The sequence below is a fragment of the Acartia tonsa genome, chromosome 4, assembly GCF_053477335.1.
Source record: "Acartia tonsa isolate MP-2025a chromosome 4, ASM5347733v1, whole genome shotgun sequence".
NCBI classification, from domain to species: Eukaryota; Metazoa; Arthropoda; class Copepoda; order Calanoida; family Acartiidae; genus Acartia; species Acartia tonsa.
In genome coordinates, this window is record NC_137263.1 from 32650799 (window position 1) to 32672400 (window position 21602).

The 21602-nt window shown below is 31.0% G+C and overlaps 1 protein-coding gene across 1 annotated transcript in view; it reads right to left on the reverse strand.

Annotated features, from left to right (window-relative positions):
* LOC145318300 (orexin receptor type 2-like) overlaps positions 1–20461 on the reverse strand; it is an 84861-nt gene extending 64400 nt beyond the window's left edge. The window contains exons 1-2 of the mRNA XM_080159610.1: positions 20326–20461; positions 2971–3016 (exon numbers count right to left, since the gene is read on the reverse strand). Of these exons, the coding sequence (XP_080015736.1) occupies positions 2971–3015 (45 nt within the window). The 5' untranslated portion in view covers position 3016; positions 20326–20461. The remainder of the gene's footprint in view (positions 1–2970; positions 3017–20325) is intronic.
* Positions 20462–21602: the final 1141 nt, after the last annotated feature.

Below are 21602 nucleotides of genomic sequence, written 5' to 3' on the forward strand. Positions count from 1 at the left end.
AACAAACAATTTAGCCGTCAAACTTGAACTTGAAACTACTCTCTCCTATAACAGCAGAAAATCTTAAACTAAAAATTAAATTTTAAAACCCAATACTAAGTTGTACATGTTTTAGCGTTAATTAATTTAAAGATAATTAAAGTTTTGTTCATCCTATACTTTATGTTCACCAAACTTGTATTTAGTATAATCAAAATAAGGGGGGGGGATATGTGCTTAAACGCCATATTTTTTTCATTCTTCTTTTTGGACAGGGTATGAAAATGAGTGGTTTGTTCATTTAAAGGATCTGGGTTAGATAGGTTAAACGCCAGATTTATCCGGAAAATCAAGGGTCAACAGTCACAAATATTCTTTTGAAACATAATGGAAAAACAGGATTGTCTCAGCGTCTGAAGTATTTTTCGTTAGTTATTGATCAATAGGATTATCTATATATCTTACTTTACACTTACATTAAAGATAAAGAACCGCGTTTCTAATAGAAAAGGTTATTTACTTTCATGTTTTATGAGTAGGCCATCGAATTTTTTTATAGATATTTTTTAGGACATATTTACTTTAACTCTTTATTTGTACCTTTATAATTTAATTTAATTTTTTTTTCTTCTTATTTTTGCACTTTTTACTTATTTAGAAACTAAATCTCATTTTAGCCAGGGGATATTGGGTTGTTTAACACATTAGTCCCCAAAAGAAGGTGTATCAACTTTTTCACTTTTTATTTAAGATAGCTAGCCGGTTCTTTTAGTAAGTAGTAGATGTAAAATTTTTCATAGAATTCAGATATGCAATTGGGTTTTTTGTAGACCTTTTATTTTTTAAGTAATTTAAGTTTTTTTTAAAAATAATTAAGTCGGTTTTAAGGTACTAAAACGCAACAAAATAAAAGAAGAAAATGGCCAGTATGAACAAAAATAGTAAGATCTTTAATTTGACACCTTACTTTTAAAATTATGTTGAGTAATTATTGAAAAAATCAATTTTTTTTAACCTTGGTTTAATCAAAACTTTGAAGTAAAATATAATCTTCCACAGGCATAAAAAATATGGGTACATATATAACTTTAGAATCAAGAAAATATTATGAATCCATTGTAAGCTAAATTGAAAAAGTTTTATAAAACTATAATAAAAAATATAAGTTTATTTTAAGAATCATAATTTTCAACTTTAAAGGGTTGAACAACTTGAAAACTTGAAACTTGAAATAAACCTAATTAAATATACATACAATGTAACAGATATTTTTTAAACACAAGAAACAATAAAGCATTTTTAACTGCATTGTTTTGAAGTTTATAAACAGATTGAAGCTTATTTGTTCATAATTTTTCATTCTTTACATGTTATGTAAGTTTCACTATTTTCATTGTAGTATCTATTGTATATATTCTATGAACATTATCCTTTTTTTTTGTCAATTCTATTGGTTGAGGTTTTGAGGTTAAGCTTCCCGATTAGTCAATTTTTGAGACTTGTGATTGGCTAGATTAATAGTTACAATTAAGTGTTACCTGTAAAAAATAATACGTTAGGCCATTTTTATTATTTTTATTTTTTTACTTTTTTCAATTTTGCTTACAATGGATTCGTAATATTTTTCTGATTCTAAAGGTATATATGAACCCATATTTTTTATGCCTGTGGGAGATTATATTTTACTTCAAAGTTTTGATTAAACCAAGGTTAAAAAATTGATTTCTTCAATAATTACTCAACAGAATTTTAAAAGTAAGGTGTCAAATTAAAGATCTTACTATTTTTGTTCATACTGGCCATTTTCTTCTTTTATTTTGTTGCGTTTTAGTACCTTAAAACCGACTTAATTATTTAAAAAAAACTTAAATTACTTAAAAAATAAGAGGTCTACAAAAAAACCGATTGCATATCTGAATTCTATGAAAAATTTTACATCTACTACTTACTAAAAGAACCGGCTATCTATCTTAAATAAAAAGTGAAAAAGTTGATACGCCTTCTTTTCTTATTCGGTTGGCTTACAACTTCTGGGACTTATATTGTATTTTCATTCGTTGGTTCATTAGGTTGAGTGTCCAACGTTTCAGCTACTAATTGTAATTTAGAGAATGGGTAATTTTGGGTAATATCATTGGGGATGCACATCAGTTTATTGACCCTTTAGATCCCTACATTTTAGCATTAGAATAAGCATAAAACAACATCTAATAGGCAATGTATCAATTATTTTAACGTACAAACTGTAGAATATGTTGAGAAATGTTAAAAACTGTTAAGAAAATATTGGTCCAGACAGATGTTGTAAAATACTTGATTAATGGACCTTTTTCTGTGTATTAAATCAAAACTATAGGAGAAAGGTAATTACTCAACTAAATTTATTACGCAAATACGGAATATTTAAACAATTTTCTGAAAATAATTTGAGCACAATAATTTTTTTTTCGTTTTGAATTGAATTAAACCTAAAATCCTTTAACTTTCATTTTAAAATGGATATTTGTATTATTAATTTTAAAATAAGACTAAGAGAGAAAACCATAACATTTTCCTAACCAAAATCTCTTAGTTTTTCAAGGATTAAACTATGGACGGTAAATTGATTTACATATCCAGTGTTAATATACGAAATTACATCTTCTGAAAATCATAATTATTGGATGAAATGTTTGATCACTTACAATTCAATAAAAGTAGTTAATAACCACATTTTCTTAATTAATAAGTAACCACATTATCTTATTGCAGTTCCACAACTTTGGGCACTAGCTTAATTTATAGTTCAATGTCCCTGTCCCTCCCTGCTATTTGCTGAATTAGATAATCAATTTCTTCTAAATTATACAACAGGTAATATATTAATTAAGATTTTTTTTAATTTAATAAAATTTGTGTTCATAATGTATTCTTGCCAAAATAAGTATAGACATTTTCAAGGACTGGGATATTACAAACAATTATCTATTTTGACTTTTTATGTGGTTGTTTTCCTTTGAGTTCATGTTCTAATATTCCAGTTCCATTACAGCTCATCCTGAAAATAAAACAATAATTAGTTAGTTAGGTTAGGTTTAATAGTTTTTTAGTGTTGTGGACCCCCCCCCCCCCCCCCCCACCTGGATAATCTCTAGAGGACGGGATACACCATTAGGTGTAATTTTGGTATATCTTTGAACTAAATCTTGCTACTGAATTGCATGATTACGCGGCCAAACGTCCTACAGACAAACAACCATTTGATTGCACGCCCTTTGTCTCAAAAGTCCTAACTGTGCATGGTAATGAATTGCGACTGTTTGAACCAAGGCATTTCCCCTATTTTAACTATTTATGTCGAGCATCTGATATAGCAGCAGTAGGAACTATATTTAACGTCTTTAGTTATTACGCTGTGTCGGGTCAAGATTCCTTCGAATCCTGACAACGACCCCACCCCCCCCCCCTATATTACCCTTATTGTTTTTCATTTCTTTTAGGCGAATAACAAATTATGTAATATCATAATTATAATGATAAGATAATTCTATCAAGGATGACAATATCGATATAGGCCAAATTAGATAAACAAGCCTTAACATTTACAAAACTTTTGGATGCTGTGAGTATTGGTTTAAAAAATATGACGTAACAAAAAAAATTAGCCAATGAGAGGCCGTTATTGACCAATGGCGGCATGCGTAGTGGACTCTCATTGGCTAATTTTTTTTTGTTACGTCATATTTTTTAAACCAATACTCACAGCATCAACTTTTGTACAACAAGGACCTTAGAAGGTTGGCAAGGATTAGATGTAGCTGACCGAAATATATTCCTACTTTTTTTGTGTATAATCTCTTTTCTACATTATCGCCGTGTATTTTTCTATTACAAAAAATATTATTTAGAAATGTAAACAAATATTCGAAGTTGCCCCTTTGAAAAAATTGTAAGATGTTCTATTGACGTGTCATTTGTGACTGAAATTTAAGGATGCTTATAGCATTGTTCATAGTCGATATAGGATTCACTATTTTAAGTATAGTTAATAAGACAATCTTATGACATTAAAATTAGAAGCAAAATATGGTAAAAACTCAATATGAATATAATGGACATTCGCACTTTTTAGCAACCATTATAGATTTGATACTTTATACTTGCAGATTATTTAAAACCCTTCAAAGTTTTAAATTCATAAATTATTTCTAACTTGCCTAGAGTTAAACTGACAAAGGAATTTACCCTTCCTATAAGTACTGCGTTGCTAAAAAAAAACAACATTATTTAAAATCAGTTTGACTTCAGCAAAGTATTTAATTTAACATAAAACTAATTTTATATCCTAACAAATTGTATGACTTTGACAGGGTTATGACATTGGACGATATATTTTAACCCCCCCCCCCCCCCCCTATTATGAAATTATTCCAAATTACTCTTTACGTATTCCTTTATACTATACTATTAAGCTAGTCCAAGAAATTTCATAGGATTTGGTTTGTTATGCATTAATTAAAATGTCTAATTTATAATATTTCAAACTAGAGGTTTTTAAGTAGATATCTTCAAGATAAATTTGATATAAGTTGTTGAATTTAATTAAAAATCTAATATTTAGAAATATAATTAAATAAATGATAATGTTGTTAAAAATAGGATTTTGTTATACGTAATGATACTTTCTTGAAAACCTTAAGAAGGCTGTAAAATCTACCTAATTGTGTTATATAAAGTACTAGTTGCTACGCCCCCAGAGGCCTCTAGGGTAACTTGAGAAGAGTGGAGTTTAATTCCAACGGCCAATTTTAAAAGAAAAAGTTTTTAAAAATTGTGCGATTTCTATGTTGCATTCAAGTCTCTACGAATATTTAAATTTTTTTTGATTTTTATTTGATTTCTCTTGGGAGGGTGGTGGTACCCTCCTCCAAAATAGTTATAAACCTTCCCGGGACCTATGAGAAGCTACCCTTTTAAGGAGAACCCGATCGGTTCAGCGGTTAGCGAGATCCTTCGGTACAGACAAACAAACAGATAGACAAATAGACATCCTGTTACTTTATTTTATGAATACATTATAATATACTAGAGATTTCGCCCTTAGCTTCTAGGGGCTTTGCCCCAAGAGGTATAATTACATCTTCTATTACCTACCCAGCCGAAAAAAATGCGAATGGATTGCAAATTTTCACGAATAAATGGCGAATTCGCAATATTCGCAATAATTGTAAAACTTCTTTAAAAAAATAAAAAAAATTGGGTGGGGATTTTTTGTTTTTTTGGGGGGATGGAGGTGTCCCACCCCTCAAGAAAATAGCCTAAAACTACCACAGGACCAGCAGGTATATTCCCTGAAGAGTAGTTTCCGATCGGTTCAGTGGTTACCGAGATCTTAAGGGACAGACGGACGGACAGACATCATTCTACTTTGTATTTACCATACTTCATCCCAGTAGAGGATGGGATTACAACTAGTTTAAATTATTAAATCATTAATCTAATCTGCTCTAAAAAAGAACTAAAAGTTTTGACATGTCTTTATAAATTTATTTTCCAAAAAAAATCTAAAACCCACCATTCAATATTGAATATTTTTTTAGTATGGTAGAGTACCGGGTTTAATTCCGCTGAAATGAACCTGATTTGATGTCTTTCTATTGTATTCAATATCTATTGTTCAATGCATGTAGAAAAATAAATAAATTCATGATGGATATTCAAAAAAAAATTGTGTAAAGACAAACGATTCTGAAGAAACCTAAAATCATCCAAATAAATTAATGCTTTTGTTTACTTAAGAGCTAACAAAAAGTGAATAGAATAATATGAAAAGATGTTTTGACAAAAGATGGACTATAGAAAATGGAGTATTTTTTTATCTAATTGTGCTAATTGATAATTTTACAACTGAATTAATCTTTTTATTAATCGATTATTTTAAAAAGTTTTAAAGTAAATTTTATAATGGTTTACAAAGTCACGTAAAGGATTCTCTGCATGAAAGAGAGATTATTAACAGTAAATTTTTTTGTCCCAATGTCCTTATTATTAGTAGATGATAACATCCACAAAAGCGAAGCTCACAAATTGAAAATTCTAAGATGACCAAACAAACTATTGGACTATAATTTTAAAATAGCTACTCTCGTATTAAATCTTGACTAAAATTTAGGACAGCTTATTTTATAACTTTCTAAAATAATAAGATTCATAATAGAAAAAAAGTTTTACGACTTTAGTTAGGCTTTGATAATGAATTAAGCTAACAAATTTAACACTTCTTCCTTGCCCAAGATGTAAAATATCTGACAATCGCCATTTAATTTGTAAAAATCTTAATACTAGAATAGTTATATCGCATCGTATTATAGACATCTTTCTGTGGTTGTAACAATGAAAAATTATAACAGTAAAACCAGTTTTGTTAGACTCGAGGGGCCGTAGGACAGGGCTAAGAACTGGTATTAATTTTCTTATTTTTAATTCAATACTTATTTATGGAATTCGAACCTATACATGATTTTTCAGTATGTATGAGTACCGGTCTGATCCACAGGAAATTAATCGACCATACTGGAAAATCCATGATTTTTACATCTTTTAATTTTTGCAGATTATAAAATTAACATTAATAATGTAATTCCTGTAAGTTAGACTTAGACAAAGTGTTTGAAAAGCTGATGTGTTATTTTATATTTCATCTATTTAATATAGGTTCAGATATATTTTGAAATTTTTTTATAAATCCCATTTCCTTCGATTCATAATGTTTATTAATTTTTGATTTAGATATCTTATTCTTAAGAATTGATAAAAAAAAGTTTAATTTTGAAGAAAAATATGCAGAAAGATAATGCTTGAAAGAAAAAGAACAATGAGAACTTTGTTTTATAAAGATTTCTATTTTTCCAATATTTAGTTTTGAGTTAGTTTGATAAATCTTTATATAAAACACAAACATACCAGGTGAGTGTATTAACCGGCTATTGGGCCAGATATCCCCCCTTTAATTTAAAAAACTTTATTCTAGTCCCTGCAGTACCCAAAATATCAGGGCTCTTTGGAACTTTACTTAACCTAACCTAAACTACTGGAAACAAAAGATAGGATGTAAAATAATGTAAAGGGGGGAGGGTGGATGTATTGAGCTCCCGATGGTGGTTAAAGTTAATTTACCAACACTCCTTTTCTCTTTTCTTAGCGGGCTGAATTCCTAATTCAGAATTAATAATATTTCAATTCAAGATTTCCCTTCCATTGAACTGAAGTAGCTAAACAGTAGGAAAAGCGTGTAGGTATTTTTGAAAATAAGGAGAATTGGATTTTAACATTAGAACTAAACACACAAATATTAAATGATTGTATTAGTTAAAATAAGTTTTTGAACATAATGCCTCTGAACCAAAGAACCTGCAAATTTATGACAATTTAAATATACGGCAAGTTAAATTCCCGCAATTTCAAGAAGTTTTTATCCATTTGTAGTTGAAGAGTGGATAATAATATCAGGGATCTAAAGGGATAAGACAATGGCCGATAAATTGATGTACATCGCCAATGATGATACATAAAATTACCTCTTCTGTAGATTAAAATTAGTGAATGGAAAAGTTACTCAACATAATGACCCAACTAATTAAAATTCAATAATAGTCCCCAAATTTGTTCGCTAACGAATAAAAAAACTATGGGGACCTGTATAATAAACAGTCCCTTGTCCCCTCTCTTCCTTGGAAAACATATATAACCTAATCATAAAGCAACCTTTTTTTTAGAATTTTACATTCATTGTCTAAAATTTAAAGAAATTCAGTTTTATAACTTAAGTTGCACTTTATTTTAAATTTAGGATTTTCATATTTAACTTAAATTTGAAATTTAAGGATGAAATAATTAAATTGAAAATATTGCGAGACTGTTACGTACATGCACTGCGCTGTTTGATCAGAATACCATAATTACAGGTGCTGTATTAAAGCAAAAGAATAGATGGGACACGAGCTATATGTAACTCTACCCAAGGGGTGGTGACCCTGGGCTGACTTTCAACTGGATCTTTGAAAACCATCCAATAGCTTTGGAAATATTTGCTAGCAGACAAAAAGTTCCCTACCCCTTGGGCCTGGTAGTTATGTAGGTTATACATCTATACTTATACATATACATTTATTGTTGGTATAACAATTTCACAAAACGCAAATATTAGTGTCATTTTAATATCTTTTAACCTGTTACATTTTATTCAAATCACTTTTTTTATTTTAGTTTTGGCAGTTTTTGTCTCCCAATCAATCAACGTATTCTTAACTCAACACTTTAGTTTTTACAGGCAGGGAGTGGACATTGGATTGCAAATTTAACTAGCAATTTTTAAAAGCGTGTTCTGTCATTTAGCTTACAATTTTGGGTTGTACAAACTAGCAGTGTCCAAATTTCTCCACAACTAATTGAAATCTGCATGAGGGGTTCTTTATTTTTTCATAATTGGGGTCGTATATCATTTCTCGTCAGTTAACTTATCCCCTAATGTTCCAGAGTTTTTTTTCTCTCGGTGACAACATCACTTTCGTACATAGTGACTATGTAATTGGGGCTTGTCCTGTCGGCTAAAATTCAGCCTTAGTTTAGAGATGGATTTTAAAAAATTCATGTAAGATTTGACTAGAATTTATAGCTTTATCAAGAATTTGATAACCCCTAGTTTACAAAAAGAAACACTGTAATCTATCTTGTAAATGCTGTGCTACATATGAACATAATTATTCTTGATATTAGATTAGCTGTATTGCAGGGTCATCTTATTTTATCTGATAAAACTTGTATCTCTTGTTTCACACCTATAAAACTGTATCCAACAAGGAAGATAACATGGACATAAATTAAAAGTATAATATGATATTATTTCATTACCATGATTCTGACAAGTCCAAATAAGTTAAAACAAATATTTATCAAAGGGACTTACATAACGTTGCCTCTCAAATAATATGACATTTTATTAAAAAGAAAAGAAGATAAAGTACTATGATTAAAATTATTTTTGCATATGCCTCATATGCAAAAATCTTCACTTTTAAGATAATTAAATAAATCGCAAATAACTATTTTAAACTTGCTAGAAGTCATAAGATTTTCATTTGTCTGTTAATTTGGATATCTTTAACGATTTGATAATTTGCTCAATAATGCCTCCCCCTAAAAAACTTTTGAAGGTGCCAAATTCTTTTTGGTGGGAAAAAGTGGGTGCTAATCACCTCTTTAACCCCCTATGTACATTCTCCTTTATCAGGAAGACCATTTTTGTCATAGAACAACAAAATTCAATGAAAAAAGTTAGTCTCTGCAAAAAAAAGATGTTATAAAAATGCTGACAATTTTAGATGAATTGATATTTGCTTGAAATTGATTCATCTGTACTTATCTATTTAAGGGAAAGAGGAAAAGGATGAGAGAGAGAGAGAGGGAGAGAGAGAGAGAGAGAGAGAGAGAGAGAGAGAGAGAGAGAGAGCGAGCGAGCGAGAGAGAGATAGAGAGGAGAGAGAGATAGAGAGGAGAGAGAGAGAGATAGATAGATAGAGAGAGAGAGAGAGAGAGAGCAAGAGAGAGAAAAGCATTTCTAGCAAATATAATCAAAGAAATCACTTAAGATTTGTCTCAATGGGAATTTAAAGATTGTACTTAAAGTAGGCAGCATCTGCAAGTAACGAATCAGATAATCTTATTTTAATGTATGTATAAATAGATTACACTTTTGTAATTAAACAAAAATTTTTATATTCATAAGTATATGATAAAATATGAAAAAGACCAATAAAACATTGAAATAATTTCAAACAGCGACATCAAGTGATTTTTAACATTTGATTTAAGGTATTTAAGGGGTGTTGACCGATCTCCCCCCCCCCCCCCCCCAACAAATTTTAAAATGTATTAGATTATCTCTCAAAACCATTGAAAACAAAAATTCATTTTACACCTCACCCCCTCCTCTAAAAAAAGCTACTCCATAATTTTATTAGTAACAAAAGTGTAAATGTCATGTTTATGCAAAGATTAAAAAAAAACATTATACATTTCATTTTGCCAAAAAATGTTGTTTAAATTATTGAACATTTTTTTTATTTGTCTCAAAAAACGCGCTGCTAGAGCGATACTACACAACAAGAACAACCTTCTTAGTAGAAAATATATTTCGCTTTATTCAAGCCTTCTCAATTCTAATCGTTTGAGAGTTTCTGTTTAACATTTTTATTTGATAAAATAGATAAAGAACTAATCCTGTCAGGTTTCCAAGATTATTTAAAAAAACAAATATAGAATCATAAAGTGACATAATATTTATAAACCTTAAAGAAATAGCTTAATATTTTTTTACTAACAGCAATCACTCCTGCAGAAACTAAAGCAAAAATTGACGCTCTCAACGTAATAAGATGAACTCTTGTGTTAGAACATAAATCAAATTTCAGCCACACTTTTCAATCTTAAAGGATACATCCAAGTTGCAAAACTTTGCTTAGCTTTTTAAATAGCATAGCTTCTCTTTAGCTAACTTTAGACAGCTTTAAACCAATTCATTCATTCAAAAAATTTCATTGTAGAAAAAAAAGTAATAAATTCTTCTGTACACTAAGAGCTCTGAAACAGTTGACAGGAAATTTCTGACCTTTTAGGTAAGCATATTATGGCTTTCATAATGATTTTTTTTACTATTTTTCAGGTAATAACCTATCATAAAAAAATGTTTAACATTTGCTCATTTTTCGATTTTCTTTTTGGTTAAAGTTCAAAAGATATATTCTTAGCTATACTCAGCATGTATTTATTACATTTTTGTTTCCGTCGTCTTACCCCAGCTGCTCAAACTTCTTGATTGATTTAAAACCCGTACTTTTGTGTTAACAATTTTGGAAGTCGGGTTTTAAATAATAACAGTTCATTTCATTACACTGAACAGTTAGAGAAGTTTGGGATAATATGAATTTATTATGAATTGCTAATTTTAGTGTTAAAAACAGCAAATTCGTGTTTTTTATGATTTTGGAACTAATTTTTCAACTTTAACCATAGTATCAAAGATTGAAATAAATTACAACTTAGTCTTGTTTTAAATTTCTTACCATATGTAAAAGAAAATATTGGAAGCTGATCCAAAATTTTTAACATATCAAGCTCCTAGCCGGCAGCTTACAGAGAAACCTAATTTAGTCTTGTCTTTGCATTGTTTTGGCGTTTATCTTTTTAAATTACAGCAGCTATTAAAGGGACCATCATTATAATCTAAAAATCTTTATATTGAAATAAATAAGGTCAAGAGGGTTGCAGAGGCAACTTCTAACCCCTCCCAATTCTTCTTTTTAAATACTATAAAATAATTCGTTGTACAAGCAATTTCCGAGATTTTACTAGAAACAAAAAAGATTTCATACAAAAAGCTACGATTATACAAAAAACTGCAAAATAAAAATAAATTTTGCAGGCTATTTTTTTGGGGGGATTTTATTGTTCTTGATTGAAATATTTTTATATACCTATATTAAGGTAATAAGGCATTCATGTACACTGCACTGGAATGAATGTTTACTTTTTGAATAGTTTTCAGGTTAATGTAAGGAAGGAAGCGGATATTGGGCTGTTTATTACTATAAACTAGTCCCCAAAGTTTTAAAATTACATATTTCTTATTTGTTGGCTTGACAACTTTGGGGGCTTTTAATGAATTTTGATTGGTTTGTTCATTAAGTTGAGTATTTAAAAGTTTCAACTACTAATTGTAATTTACAGAATGGATAATTTTGTGTATCATCATTTGGGATGTACATCAATTTATCATCCATTGACTTTTCCTTTTAGATCCCCTGGGTTAATATAATATTTTTTCAATAGGAAGATTTTAAAATAGTTAGATTTATACCAAAACAATATCTATTCTAGTGCATTTTATATGCAGGAATTATTTGTTAGAGTGTACTAAAAAGTGATTACAGCATATATTTGTGATAGATCCGAATAAAAGATTATGTAGATTTTGATGTGATCAGTATACAACTATTGCCAACTTGCAGGGATTTCGGATCAGTTTTTTTTTCTTCAAAGGATTATTCAGAAAACTTATTTCCTTTTATTTTGTTAGGGTTCCTACTAAAGATTAAGATAATCCAGGGCTCGGTATCCGCCAATAAGTCTAAGTTATACCTGCTAGTGTAACAATATAATATGTATCTTTTTTAAAATTATAATTAGATCTCCCTATTCGCTTAAAAAAATAAAACCTTCAAGAAAAAGTTGATATATATATAACTTTGTGGGTTATTATGTCAATGAAACAATTTTTTATGTTTTATTTAACAATATAATTTGGTATAATCGACACATTAATACTTGGATGTTGCACCAGATTTTTATGTACCCTGATAAAGTAATACTCGTAGCCGGATAAAATACCCCCAGTCCACCCACTTTACCCCCATCCCCTCCCCTCCTAATTAATGAACGAACTGACCAATATATGAGGTCTATAATAACAAGATAAGTTGACGACAAGTTTGCCTCTGTAAATATATATCCACGTAAATCCTATATCCTATTTTCTGTATACATACTTCTAGAGTACAATATCCCTGTTATGCTCATTATACACATAATAATACATGTAAATATAATATAGGATAAAAATGGTTTAATAATAGGTATACGTGGAAAGGGAAAAAATTATCGTAAATTTAGGTTGTTATTTCCTTTTTCATTTATTGGTCAGTTCTTTCTATTCAGTAGGAGGAGAGTAAACGGGATAAAGGGGGTGGAGGGAGGGATTGTCATTTTAGCCAGCTCACTTTATAAAAGAACATGAAAATCTGGTGTACGATCGAAGTTACAATATGTCCATTATTATAAAAGTAAATATATTATAGAAATTTTTCTTTTTAAATATTTAGAAACAAAGTTTTTATATATTCAGAGTGCGTCTCTACGCATTTCAATCAAATGCGTATTTTTAGAGTATTTTCCTTAGTGCTATCCATACTTAATTTAATAAATATATAATACACCTAAATTTTAATTAGATTTTTTGCAAGTTTCATGTAGTTTGTGATATGATGTAAAGTTAGTGTAAAATATACAGTGTAAAGCAAGGCTCGGCAGCCGCAGCTAAATTCGGCTGCTGTTTATTTTGACAAGTGAAAGCCTTACATCTACTAAAAGAAAGTTCAGCTTTATGGTCGTAGCTGCCAGTATAGCCGCACTATTGTTGAGGCACCCATTGATTTAATAAAATAATTTTTTTGTTAATTATGCTGCGTGCCCTTTTAAGTAGGTTCATTTTTAATACTTGTCGCCTTAAAATGCTTTCTTAAAGTTTTTTTTTCTCACTCTCTTAAACTTTAAGAGTTAGAGCCGCAAATGTATCAATGTTTACTACTTAGTCTGTTGAATTATTATAATTAATAATCTTAGTTTTATTTCACAACTTGAACTTATTATAAATATATCTTGTCATTCTTATATAGATGCGTGAACAGGGATTTTCCTGAGGGGTGTGAACTAAAAAGGGGAAGTCAGGTCTTAAAAATTTATAATCCATAGGGGTGTATAGGAATTTTCTAAAAGTTTATGGTAAGAAAAATGCATTTTGTCAGTAGAACCTACAAAAACGGTTTCGTGGCTCTAACTGTTTAACTAAGATACATAATCATATATTCTAAAATACACACAGACGAACAAACAATTACATACAGATAGACAGACGGACAGACAGACAAGTACGTGTAGAGAAGTAATTGAGTATGTGTTGAAAATACTCACATTTAGTCACAAACATGGGAAAGTCATTTTTTAACAAGAATAATAATTAACAAAGTTTTTTCTCATTTATTCTAGTAGCGTAGCTACTTATAAGATTCGTAGGGTGGGTTTTTCGGCGTTATTCCTCAAAGTGCTTTATTCAACCCCTCTATGTTTTTTAAAATGAATTTTCAATACGGGGGGGGGGGGGATGCAGAAGTTTTGTGTCTTATTGTTTTATTACTAGAAGTTAGGTTAAGATAAAAACTACCCTTTACCCTATTCAATTTATTTTAAAAATAAGGATGGGGTGGGGTTGGGGTAGTATTTGTGCTGAAAAGGAACTTTAAGGGAAAGTACCTTTCAAGGACGTCCAAACTTTCTTATTTGGGGGGGGGGTCACCCCTTTACCCCCCCCCCCCCCATCCTTGGACGTCCCTGGTACCGTTGGTTTGAACGGGATTGTTATTGTACTAATTTCGTGACATATTGTTAAAGTTTTTATAAGTAAACCTAGAAATATTGCTTTTATACAATATGTTTTTTTAAATCTAATTTGTTTTGATTTTTTTCATTTACAGGGTGGGGCAAATAAGACCGGACAAACTATATTTTTCAATCAAATGAATATAAAATCGTCAATTTTAAAGATTTTATTAAATTTCAAAAACTGGGAAGCAAATTGGGTATAAGACTATTAGATTATTCAATAAAATCGCTGCCAGCCCCAATCACCGCCTCTACCCGCCCCCTGAACCGCCCGCAGTCCATGATCACCGTGTCCCTGTCCAAGCTGGCGAAGTTCTCCTTAATAATGGATATGAGGGAGGTCTTTGTGGTATGGGCATGTCTATTGTTGCATGCTTCAAAGTAGCCCCAGGCCCAATAGTACATTAGATTAAGATAGGGGCTGCTGGGAGGCCACATCTCCTTTGGGAGTGAGTAACTGCAGGATCCAAATTCACCCATCTTTTAAGCTAACCTTCGACACGGCGGCTCTCATTTGGACCACAATTGAGCTATAACAACGTCCTATACCTTTTTGGAAATGGCATGAAGATTTAGTACGGGTTATCAGCGCAACCCATAGTCTAAAACAAGTTCCATATGGGTCCCTGAAGTCAAGAACCGAGAAATATTCAAGATTTTAGACGTTTTTGGCATGACAAAATCTGCCACGTTTCACTTTGCCGGAGTACTACGGCCAAGCCAGCTGGGATAGAGAGCTCTAGTCTTTTCTAGTTTCTTACTTATGTATCTAAGAGTAACTCCAGCAAGTTTTATAAATGTCTATCTCATCTATAGATAGACTGAGATCAGATTTAGTAGGCCATAGTCGAGAACCCAGGGTATTGTACGGGCGCACTCGGAATCCGCCTTGCTGAACATATGCGCGTCCAGCTCGGAGTACACGTTCTTCATCAACCAAAGATTTTTATGGGCAAAAAGGTTATTACCTAAGCTTTTTATAGTGGGGTCAAACGTCCTGATTGGTTAAGTAGTTTTGGAGCTATGGTCGTTTGAAAAATGTCCGGTCTTATTTGCCCCACCCTGTATATTGACGCTCTTGTTATGTTTTGTTCCTAAACTTATGTAAGATATTGGGTAAAATCTTTTTACTAGCTATGACTAAATTGAATTAAAAGAAAGGTTGCTATGCTATCAATTTTGACTTAAAAATTACCAAGGACGAAATTGTTAGAAGTTGTTATACAAAACAGATATTTGTCAATTATTCTATAAAATGAATTTTGAATTCGATACGATAAAACCCTGCAGAAACAAAAAAATGTTACTTCATTATTATACAAGCGGTTACTACTGACGCAATTCTAATAATGCCTTATAACTTAACTCTTTTGTTGGTACAATAACAGCTCTATCGAAAATTTTACATATTAAAGTATCATAGACGTCCAGGGTGGAGATAGATGGGTGAATCCCACTCTCAAACTTTAAACCCTATATTTTACTCACTAAATAAAAAAAATACATTAAATTGCCCCCCTCAACACATTGAAACTTCTTACTTTCCCCCCTCAAAATAAAAAGCTTGGACGTTCCTATAGAATATTTTGTGTTATAAAAGTGACTAGACTCTTGTATAGCTGCTACACTTATAGAGAAGCTACGCATTTAAAAACTAGGTATTTACATGTATTAAAATATTTGAACCTAAACTTAATCTAGACTTTTGATAAACGTTATCGTTTCCTCCTCTTTATCTGAAACTTTTCCTTAAACAAGGATGACAACATCCATAAAAGCAAAGCTCTGAAACGGTATGACAGACGAACAATATTTGTAGAGTGTCAGAACTGAATATAAAAAATATAAATATATAAGTTGACAAGTCGGATGATTTTATCACATGAAAACTTGTTGTTCAAAAGGTAGAAAAATCAACATGTTCCAAATGGACATACGGACATTCTGGTAATGATTATAGAGTTGCTACGCTTTATAAATCGTACCTAACTACTACAGGAATCATCATGCAAAGTTTGAAATCGATAGGACAATTCTAACATACCTAAATTAACGAATAGCTATTAATTAAATTAAGCTATCTATCTCGGACGGACGGACGTACCGACGGACGGACGGACGGACGGACCTACCCTAATTATAGAAAAGCTTCGCCTTTAAAAACTAGTACTTCCTTTTCTAGTGTGTATCATATAATAATATCACTGATTATTTTTCCAGTATTACTACGAAACCGATAAATATCAGCTGGATTAGAGCTGGTTATATCTGCGGAAAGCTGTTTATAAGACGATGCAATAAATATCTTATGTGTTCAATTAACAGTTCGTGGACATTATGGCTATTACGGCATTGGAAAATGGACGATATATTGATACACTCTCCCATAAAGGACCCTTTATGCTGTTTGAAATTATTGGTGTAAAATTTTGTACACCGGTGCAGTGGTTGTACACAACCCAATTAAGGTTTGTTATATCCAAATGTAACTTAAAACTTCAGCCCAGCAAGGATTTCTTTATCGCTGTTTACAATTAAGCAAAGTCGTTAATGATGATTTACTATGATAAAATTAGCATACAGCATAAGTATAGTTGTACATATATTTTGTTTTATTTTTCAAAGCAAAACTTTGCTAAAATTAGGATCTGTACGTATTTATGCAATTTTGCAACAAGTTTATATATGTATGCACAATTATAATGTTCTTTTAATTAAGTTTTTACTTAAGTGTTCATGTTCTTTGTTTTGCCGTTTGATGCCAGAGATTTATGAATTCGTTATCCTTGTTTACTTGTAACTTTTGATTCCACGGGGTGAACATTTAACCTAAACTACCTTTTACTCCTGGGAAGCACAAATCACCTATCTAGCCAATTAAAAATTATTTTGCCTAGTAGAGCAACGTCCATCCGTCTGTCCAGTAAGGTCCTATGTACCGCCAGACTAATTGATTTGAGCTGTGCAGGAAATATCCCTACTGGTACTCAGGGACGTTCAAGCTTTTATTTTGAAGGGAGAGGGGGGATAAGGGTTTTCAGTGGTTTGAGATGGGGGGGGGGGGGGTGTATCTAATGTGTTTTAAATTTGAGTGGGGTAAAATGAGATGTTTCAAACTTAGTCCTTGGCTTGATTCAACTTTTAATATTTACAAAATAAGCATTTTTAACCGTATTCGTATTCGCCGAATTTAGGGATATCGTGTTCAAAAATAAAAAAACTGCCTATTCTTTTCTCACAGATTGCTTCGGCTGAAATTATCAAATTTAATAAGCATTCGCGGCTGCAAAAATGCAGAGAGCTGGTATGCAGCTTTTCTTAAAGTGAGAGAATATTCAGCTTTTGCGGCTACCTAGTTCTGTTTTTTATAGATGAAAATAAAATGCATTTTGCTGCTCATATTTTAGAGAAAAAATTTTAATTTAATTTACATATTACATATGTTTCTGTTAATCTCACAGAATTTTTAACATCATATAATATTAGCATCCCAACCTTTCTGCGAAATTACTAAAAGATTTTTTTTGCTCTTACGAATATTATATTAGATAAATTGATGACTTGAAACTAAATGGTCAAATCAACTGTGCAAAAATTGACTTTAATAAAATCATGTTTTTGTTACTCTGCTGACGGACAAAATTGTCCTTGTTAAAATCTATTAGATTTATATATCTATCTTAATATATCCTATTATATAAAGTAGTAAGGTTTTTGTTTGACGCTAAAGATCTCGGAAAATCCGGTCTGAATTGTTTGTACGCTTCAGGGAAGCTTAAATAAATACCTTAGGGTTGTTTAGGCTATTTTCTTAACCTTCCACACCCTTTTCTAGTGGCTAGGTGCGAAGCAACAAGTCACTAATAAAAACGTAAGTTTTAAATATTTTTCAACATAGGTTTTTGCAGGTTATATTTTCAATAAGTTTGTACATTGGGCTAATAAAACTTTAGTTTGAAAGAAATATAACCTTACAAATTAAATTTTCAACTCTATGTAGTTAATGAAAAAGAAAGTTTTTCTGCAATAATTAGCTAATATATGAATATCTAAAAACCTTTTCTTTATACTCACGTGTCTGATATTGATGCTTATTGTAGATGAAGATATTTTAACATACGTAGTTTTACGAAGGGATCTTACCCCCCCCCCCTCGATTAAGTAGGGTAGCCGCTAGTTTTTAATAAAAGAATATAAAAAATATAAATTTCAGATCAATTTTCCAACACTCAACAAACAGATAAGGTTTATAAGAGATAAAAATAAAAAGAAAATTTATTGTTCGTCTCAAAAAATCGTTATATTAATATATTGGATGTTGCAACAGATTTTCATGTACTCTTATAAAGTGATACTATTAGCTGGCTAAAATAACGATACCCTCTATCCACTCCTCTTACCAAATCTCCTCCTACTGGATGAACGAACTGACCAATAAATGAGGCCCACTTTACAAGCTAAATTGACGAATAATTTTCCCATGTCAATATATCCACGTATATCCTATATCCATTCTCAAATAGATATTTAAGGAAGCTATTGATTTATTATTATTCACTCAGCTACTCTTCAGATTGCAGTCTCTGCTACAGAAAGAAGCCTATGTTAGAGAATACCTCTGTCAATTATATGTATTTTGCTAAAATTTCAATGCCATAATCATTTAAAAATACAATTTATGCTTTGAATTTGTTGCAATCCAATCTCGATTATTTTTAGATTATTACCAACTGGCGTTGAAACCGTTGTTTTAAAATCGGTTTAGGGCCGTAGATTTTTAAAATCATTTCCAAGTAAATCTCTAACGCGGCAGACAGAAAGGATGGACGGATTTTTAAAAAACCTGTCTGCATCAACAATGAAAGGACTATAATACTATAGATATCCGCAGCAGGTCTCCAAGGTTCAAAACCTCTGACTAATAGAATAATGTAGGTAAGGGAAGCCGGCAAAATGGTTCTGTAATTTATGAGGTAGGAATGGCTTGAGACGGGTCCAGCTTGGAAGTGTCTTAGGTTTTGAAGGCCTGATCAAGAAAGTAAATGTAAGCAGACAGATGGTAGGAATTTGAATCTGATAAAAGATAGTAATACACATGTATATAAGTATATTTATTTGGAAAGTTTATTTTGACACTTATGTATTTGTATATAAAGGTAAATAAATGTAAGCTCAACATTTTTTTTATTAAGAATTTATAAGTTTTAAAATATTATATAAGGATGATGATTTTATAGTTCCTATCAATATATGAATACCACTGAGAATCAAATTAAACTTTTTTTCTTCTAAGTTTCGTCAGTTGAATAAATTCTTTTTGATTCATTAATAATAAATACACAATTTAGGTTCAGAAATGCTTTTCGTCACATTTAACTACTTTGAACCTATTTTTTGTTTAGTTCAGTGCTACACATTTACTTTTTAGGTCAGATATTTTTTAGTACAAATTACATTACAATTAATCCTGGATAGCAACCATTATACTTCATACCTTATTTTATTTATTGCTTATTGGTTTTATAGAATCGTAAAATAAAATGATACTAAATGTTTATTAAATCATTAAAACAAGTTGGAATAAATATATAATAATATTTAATTATTAGTTTACAATAAAACAAATTTAGGCTTTAAATAAAAAAAATGATTTACATCCAAACATAGTCTGTTTTTTTAATGATTTGTTACTTTACTATAGAAAATGTTGAAATTTGTCATTTAGAAAGAATATTGTATGTACATTTACCGTAGCATATTTAAAAATCGGGCTAAAAACCCCACGGCGAGACAAATTGGGAGGGGGATGTATTTAAAAACCACTACTGAAAAATATATGTATAATATCTGTGGTAAACCTAGAATCAAGTTTTAATAATGAACCAATTGAATTCTCAGTTTTATGGAAGCTTCACATAGGTCCAGTATTGTTTTAGACTTTTTTATCTTCATATCTAAGTCTTGAGATGGTTTTAGACTTTAGTTTTGCTTCCTCCCGACCCCTTTTAATACAGAGCCCCTAGATACCAGGAGCCTAGTTGATAGTAACTATAAAAGAGCAAACAATGTAAAAGTTTATAATAATCATTTTTTTACCTGAAAAATTTTAAATAAACTTTTCTGTTTTCCACTAAAGTTGGGTAGCACTAATTATCAAAAATCATATATTGTTTTTTTTTTATTTTACTCAGGTAAATTTAAAATAAGCACTTGAGCACAGGTTTTACAACAAACTACACTTTGTAAAAGAAAAGCAAGTCCGATAGAAAAGGACACAGAGAGAGAAGGAGAGAGAGAGAGAGAGAGAGAGAGAGAGAGAGAGAGAGAGAGAGACAGGAAGAGTGAAAGTGCAAAAAAGAGTAATATAGAAAGTAAGAGAGAGTGAGAGAGAGAGAGATAGTTTTGACGGGCAGAGATAAGAGACTCCGATATGAAAGAGGACGGACGGACGGATGGACAGTTTTAAAGGCTTATATCTTCCCCCGGGGTTAAAGGATTTGTGAGGCGATAACATGCATGTATTATAGGTATATATATAATATATAAAAATTATAGATAGATAGATAGTAAATATATGCACCACTGGGTCGGGCAGTAAGGTAGGGGGGGGGGGGGGGGGGTTGAGCAAGGAAATGCGGTTGTAATTAGTTTTTGCACTTTGCGGGCATCTATGTAAATATGTTGTTACAGGGAGGGATATAACATCTTAAACTGTTTTTAACCTATTTTTGAATGGGGGGTCAAAAATATACTAGGACACCTATAGAATCTCACTGCAGAGCCCAAATTTGAATTATGTCCCCAATAAACTTTTTTGGGGGGATTTAAAAATTAATTTTTAGTGTTGCTGTAATCATTTTGACCGTAGCAAAAGCTCTTTTGTTACTTCGGGTAATATTGTGGCTTACAGAACATTTTTATATAATTCACTTTATATTGATACAATAAAAAAACATTACTCTGTTCATTGGACAGTTAGGGAGTTGAATCCATTTTTATAGAAGCAGAAATATAATCTATGATTATGGTTTGGACCCTCTAAAACTGTAATCTACCTTTCCACTTTCCCCTCTCTTGGTGAAGATATCTTCAACGCCAATACGATTTTTGAAATTTAAGATTCCACTTTTGCCTCTCTTGGTGAAGATATCTTCAACAAGAGAGACAAAAGTGGAATCTTATATTTCAAAAATCGTATCGGCGTTGAAGATATCTTCACCAAGAGAGGGGAAAGTGGAAGGGTAGATTACAGTTTTAGAGAGTCCAAACCATAATCATAGATTATATTTCTGCTTCTATAAAAATGGATTCAACTCCCTAACTGTTAGAAATAACTTTTTTTTTCAAAACAATTAATTTCATTGAAAAATCTA